The sequence below is a fragment of the Myotis davidii genome, unplaced genomic scaffold (assembly GCF_000327345.1).
Source record: "Myotis davidii unplaced genomic scaffold, ASM32734v1 scaffold1494, whole genome shotgun sequence".
In the NCBI taxonomy this organism is placed as follows: Eukaryota; Metazoa; Chordata; class Mammalia; order Chiroptera; family Vespertilionidae; genus Myotis; species Myotis davidii.
The window spans coordinates 3004890-3011043 of NW_006286246.1; the positions used below are offsets into that span (position 1 = coordinate 3004890).

General features: G+C 60.4%; 1 protein-coding gene across 1 annotated transcript in view; it reads right to left on the bottom strand.

Annotated features, from left to right (window-relative positions):
• Positions 1–6154, bottom strand: part of EZR (ezrin) — a 21526-nt gene that overhangs the window by 2968 nt on the left and 12404 nt on the right. The window contains exons 6-9 of the mRNA XM_006757712.2: positions 4567–4663; positions 967–1130; positions 654–784; positions 8–168 (exon numbers count right to left, since the gene is read on the bottom strand). Coding sequence (XP_006757775.1) covers positions 8–168; positions 654–784; positions 967–1130; positions 4567–4663 — 553 coding nt within the window. The remainder of the gene's footprint in view (positions 1–7; positions 169–653; positions 785–966; positions 1131–4566; positions 4664–6154) is intronic.

Below are 6154 nucleotides of genomic sequence, written 5' to 3' on the forward strand. Positions count from 1 at the left end.
CTCCTACCAGCTGCTCCTGGCTCTTTATCTGATCCACTGTCTGCCTCTCCAGCTCCTCCTTGGCGCGCAGCGCAGCCATGCGGTCGGCCTCCAGGCGCTCCGCCTCCTCCTGCTGCCGCTTCCGCTCCTCCTCCAGCTGCAGGGCCCTCTGGATCTGGTCCGAGAGCTCTGAGGGGACACAGCACCGTGCTGCTCCCGGCTCTGCCCCCGACCTGCAGCCGGCCCCACGCCAGCCCAGGGCCGATGGAATCCCGGGGTGACAGACCTCTTTCGCCCCCTCCCACCGTGTTTACGGGGCGCAGCGCCAGGATGCTCCACCGGCTGCAGAGCACTGTGCGCGCCCCCTCCCGGCCTGGCGCCACTCACTACCCTGCAGCCTTGAGCAACCTTTTCTGCCGCTAAAGCCTCACCTCCTCTTTAGGAAGACGGACCCTCGGGACCCACCTCCTCGGGCAGGGGGACCAGCAGGATAAGGCCCTAAAGCATTCTGCACCGACGGGACCGGCACACAACTACTTCCCAGGCCCGTCACCACCTGACCCTGTCCCTCCAGTCTCTATTCTGGTGCTAAGCTGCTTTCCTCCTGGTGTGGGAGCTGTCTGTCTGCGGGGCCGTGTGAAACGCAGGGAACACGCCCCGGGAGCGCGGCCCACCTTTCTCGGCCTTCTTGGTCTTCTGCTCGTAGTCCTGGAGCCTGAGCATCAGCTCCTCCTTCTCCCGCATCATCTGCTCCTTCTCTCTCTCCACGGTCTCTCGCCTCTTCTTCTCCGTTTCCAGCTGCTGCCTGTTAGGGGAGGGCCGGGAGGTTTAGGCTCCGCAGTCGGTCATCCAGCAAGGCTGCTTCGCCCGAAGCCGCCGTCTCAGCCCAGCCATCGAAGGAGCAGCTGCGTGGTCACCTGCTGTCCCCAGGTCCGAGGCCCCCCGCCCGCCCCCCCCCGCCCCACCGGCCGCCCGCAGCCCGCTCACCGCTCCAGCTGCTTCTGGTGCTTCTCCTCGCGGGCCTGGGCCTTCATCTGCTGCACCTCGATGGTGTCGGGCTTCCTGCGGCGCATGTACAGCTCGTGGTTCCCCATGCAGAGCTGCAGGATCCGCTTGTTGATGCGCAGGCGGGGGGCGTAGAAGACGAAGTCCTACAGGAGAGAGCAGGCGCTGACGGGCGCTCCCGTGTCCAACCCGCCACACACGGTCCTGTTTCCAAGAGGACTTACGGAGCCGAGAGCAGGGGCCAGAACGAGGCCTCCACGTAGGACACTGACTCCCAACGGATGAGACACCCGAAATGCAGGTCTGGGCACCGTGGGACACCTGTGCTCCACGGCCAGCAAAGGGCGGGTGGCACAAGCACGGATGCTGGGCTGCAAAGCTGCTCTATGTATGTAAGGTCGCAGCCTCAGGGAGCCCAGTGCCCCAGTGCCAGTGCGCCTGACCTTCAGGGTAACACCCTGCCAGCCCTCTCCAGCCACAGCCACCGCCACCGCCACCGCCACGCCCGCCTGGACTTCTGCAAGTTCCCTTGTTGGGCTTCCTGTCTCCCTGACTCAGCCTGCGCCTCCCACTGCTACTCACACAGGGATCAGGTCCCCACTGGGCCTCAGATGCCGTCCTGTGAGCTCTAGGACCGGACCAAACACCGTGGCCTGGCACAGGCGAAAGCCATCCACCCTGGCCCCCTTGTTCACCATATGCCCTTTTGTGCCTGCACCCATTTCCCCAAACAGTCCCTCCTACTGGGAATGTCCTGTCCAATGCCGTACCCCCAAAGCCAGCAGCACGACCGAGGGAGGACACCATGGGGTCCCCTCCTAGCTTCACGGCCTCCCTGCTTCTGTGCCCCTCCCTGCGTGGACGCTCCTGGTACTGCTGGCACTCTGCTCCGCTGGCTCGGTTTGGTCTCTGTCCCACTCGAACGGGGTGGGAACCTTTTTGGATATTTATAAGGTCGTTCACTTAAGGTAAGTTGATGTTGCTCTGAAGACAGCTACTAGAATTATTCAATTTGGAGTCCCGCCTGCAGTTGCCTTGGCAGGGCCAGACCAAATGCTCAGGCCTGATACGGCCCGCGGGCCAGATGTTCCCCACCCTGATCTAGACACTCAGCACCTGGAGGACAGGGTCAGGGGCAGTCCCCTTTGTGTTTCCCGTGTTTACTGGTGCTCACCGAACACCCTCCTGGTGGCTGACCGCAGTTCAGGCAGCGACACCACCAAGCCCCATGACCCTGAGCAAGTCACTTCGTCACTGAGCCTCAACCTCTTCAACTCTACAGTGGGGATGACAGCACCCTGACTGAGATGATGAAGTCAGTTAATGTTCGTAAGGACTCAGAATGCTGCCCACACCATGAAAGTGGGCTGTGCACCAACGCTCATGTAGAGGCTGCTGGATGCCCTGTGCCTGCTAACGGAGCAGCTCGCAGGGAGCAGCTCGCGGGGGAGTAGCTCGCGGGGAGCAGCCCTCTTAGAAAAGGGAGACGCTGCTTCAGGGAGCTCCGTGACTGGGGACCACAGAAGCTCAGGACACGGATGACACAGCTGTGTCCTGGCTCCTCGCTCCGCGGTGACCAGCAGGTGACAGAAAGGGAATGTGGGTTAGAAGCTCCTGTTGAAGGTGATTGAAAATGCCTGCCTGCCTCTCTCTTCCTTTCTCCTCTCAACCGCAGGCCCTCAGCGTTGGGATGGACTCTGACCACCGGCCCAGGAGAGAGTGGCCAAAACAGACCGTGCCTCCCGTTCCGCAGCACCGTCTGGGCCCGACGGGAGGTGCCGGGCAGGCCCATCCACACGCCCCAGGACCCACTTAGTTGGCGAGCTCATCTGCTCCAGAAACCTGGGAGAATGCTGAGCCCCAAGCTTCCTGGGTGCGGCCCTCCCCGGGGTCACATGTTGTCATTAAATCGTCAGGTTTCCCAGGGAGGTGTCTGCAGAGCTGGGGCAAACAGGTATTTTTATTGCCCGCCCACCTCTTGTTACACGAGAGAACAAGCCTGTGTTGGCTGCACAGACAGGCACACTCCCCAGGAGGTCCTGCCTGTGTCCCCTGGGTATTGGCGAAGGAACTCTGACCAGCACCAACTCCTCTTCGGGGAAAAAAGTTTAAAAAATCAAGAGCCAGGAACTGTGGGAACGTCCCCTTGTGGCCTCCAGCCTCCGGGAGACGACCTGTGGAGCTGGGACACGCTTCACAGGGAGGAATCCCTCGCGCTGCCTTTGAAGGACAGTCTGCCTTCAAGTTAAAAACTAAAAACGGAAATTAATGATTAAAATCCAAGCCTCCAGCCAGCATGCTAACACAACCACACCGACGTGATCTGGGACGGGCATCCAAACTCAGCAGAGAACAGAACCGAGGCACGAGCCAAATTCAAGGAAACAAACCCAAACAAAGGTCACCTTGAAAAGGGCCAGGGAATGGACGGGGAACTCCTAGGGCTCCCCGCTGGGCCCCACCTGGGGACCCTGCCCAGGGTGTGAGGGGTGGGGGTGGGGCGGGGGGCAAAGGTCACGGTGAAAGGGGCTGAGCACAGAGCAGGGTCCAGCCCAACGTAATTTCGCTTCTTAGACGTTTCAGAAGCAGTTAGAGCTCATTGCCTCGAGCCTCTGCCTCTGCCGGGAGGCCCCAGGGAGACGCGGGCTCAGCCTCACGGCGCCGGGCAGGCTGAACAGCGATGGTTAAGGCCCCACCTGCACCTGCAATGGCAGGAGGAGCCGGCCTGCGGAAGGACAGGATGGGCATGGAGCTGCTGCAGAAACTGCCCCGCTGCCGGGGTGGGGGTGGGAAGGAAGCCCCTGCCTCGCCAGTCAGTCAACCTGCCTTTGGGATTTCCTTTCTATCTTCTAGGGAAAAACTGAAACATGGAAATCTGGTTTCCTTCTGCCCCAGGTGAGACCGGCCGCGAGGGGGGAGCCCTGGGAGATGCGGAGGGTCCAGGATGTGGTCTCTCGCCAGCTCCCACGTCACCCCCCACGGCAGCTGGAGCCTGAGCCCAGGCTGCCTCCCCCACGGGGCCTTCGTGACCCACCCCTGGAGGCCCACACGGACTGTGGCCGCAGTGCTCTGGGCGCAGGCCTGACTTCCTAACAAGGCAAGTTACAAGGACAGCGCAGGTTTTGGCCCCGGAGCCGGCAGCAATCGCCGCCTGCTCCAGGCGGGGACCCGAGATGCTGCCAGGGGCCCCCGCACCCCAACTGCGTGGTCTTGGGGGCCGGCTGCTTTCTCCCATGAACACAAGCATTTCAAGCGCAGAAAAGCTCAGCTTTCGGCCAAGGTCAACGAGCAGAATGGCTCTTTTCCGCTAAGGAATGGAGACACCTGACAACTCAGGTGACAGGTAGCGGGACAGGCACTGGCCTCCATGAGAACCTCCCACACCATGGTCGGCCCCGTGTCCCGAGAGGTCCTGGACCCTCAATGTAACCTGCTGGCAACCCCCCCGCCCCCTCCCCCCCCACACACTTCTGAGCATCCCGGCTCCTCGTCACCCCGCAGAGAAGTCTGGTTTATCCTGGAAGCACGTCTGGCTGTAAGAATGGAAACCAGCAGCCCCGTGCGGACCCCACGTGGACTTACAGGCGCCTTCTTGTCGATGGGCTTGATGACAAACTTCTTGTCATTGAAGGAGATGTTCCTGATCTCACTCCACGGGAAGCCGATCTTTGGGGTCAACCTGAGGTTACAAAGGTCAGATGTTAGGCGTGCCCGGATTGACTAAGAGGGGTTTGCAAATCTATTCTTAGTTTTCTCTGTTCAAGTTTAACAAGGAAGCATATGCTACCCAGGAAGCATAATCTGGGACACAGGTCATCACCGAGTGTTCTCGCGCGCCCTCGGAAGGCGGGGGCTGTCTGTAAGGCTCAAGTTCAGGAAACCCCGTCCATTCCCACTCGTCTTTCTCGGTTTGAGTGTCTCACTGCATCAAGTCACCCTGGCTTGTCATCTCAAGGTCATCTTTGATGTCCAGCCCCGCACGTCCTTGCACCCGTTTGAAATGTCTCACAACCATCGTTTGCAACCACCCTCACATCAGCATCCTAATCCCGCCGACAGCCAAACCAACAACTCCTCGGCGCCAGCACCTATGTCAGCCGGCTTGTCCGATTAGCGTTCCCTCTTCTAAAATGTCAGCAGGGCGGTTTCCCGCTGCCCCGGGTGGGACCGGCCGAGAGGAGAGCCTCTGAGTGCGGAGGGTCCAGGACTAGGTCCCTCGCCAGCTCCTCACGTCACCCCCCACGGCAAGAGCTTCTACAGGAGGAAAGCCACAGGCCTCCCCTTTCCTGGTCCCCCCAGACTCTCAACACAGGGTTTCCCGGAGGCCCCTGGACGGGCTCCCTCCTGCTCTCCCAGCCCGACCTGCAACACAGCCGCCCGCTTCCTCTCCTTGGGTCTTCCCCCTCGGCCTGGACTCTCCTACGTAAGTCACTGCATTACCACTGAGCTCCCTGGAACCCAGGGGGTGAGCTTCCTCGTGGCAAAGAGCACGTCTTGTCTTCCCCAGCTGTGCCGAGTGGCTGCTCGCCGAGGCGGCGGCCTTGGCCGGGTCAGGCCCCCTGTGCCTGTGGACTTTGTCTGGATGGTCCAGCCATGGCTGCAGGTGGGCGCTGAAGGCCTCCATTCCTGTCCTGTTGTCTCCTTTCCTTCAGATCGGTTAGGATTTGCTCATTCAGTCAGGTGCTCGGGTGGCACATGTTTACAACGTTGTGCCTTCCTGAGGAGCCGAGGGCATGGCAGGGGTGCGTTCTCCTTCCCATGTCACCTCCACACTCTGACCACACTCCTATCGAAAGCCCCACACGGTCCTGTGGTCACTAGAGTCCACTACAGGCCGAGACCAGCTTTGTAATCAGCAATGCGGGGACGTTTATCCTATGACTTCAAGACGGCATGCTCTACTCACCTCCTGATGCCACCCTATTCCTCCAGCATGTCGCCATGGATACCCTTTTAGAAGGAACACAGGTCCTAAGCCACCACTCAAGGATACTGCCATCAAAACTGGTCTTTTCCCACATGTGTAAAAACTCCCCATTTAGAAGTGAGCAGGGGTGGGGCGGAATGCTGCCTACCAACACGTTCAAATAAAAACTACTGGGCAATGTAGTCTTGCTATGGCAGCAAAGCCAGGTCACGGCAGTATGTGTGTGTGTGTGTGTGTGTGTGT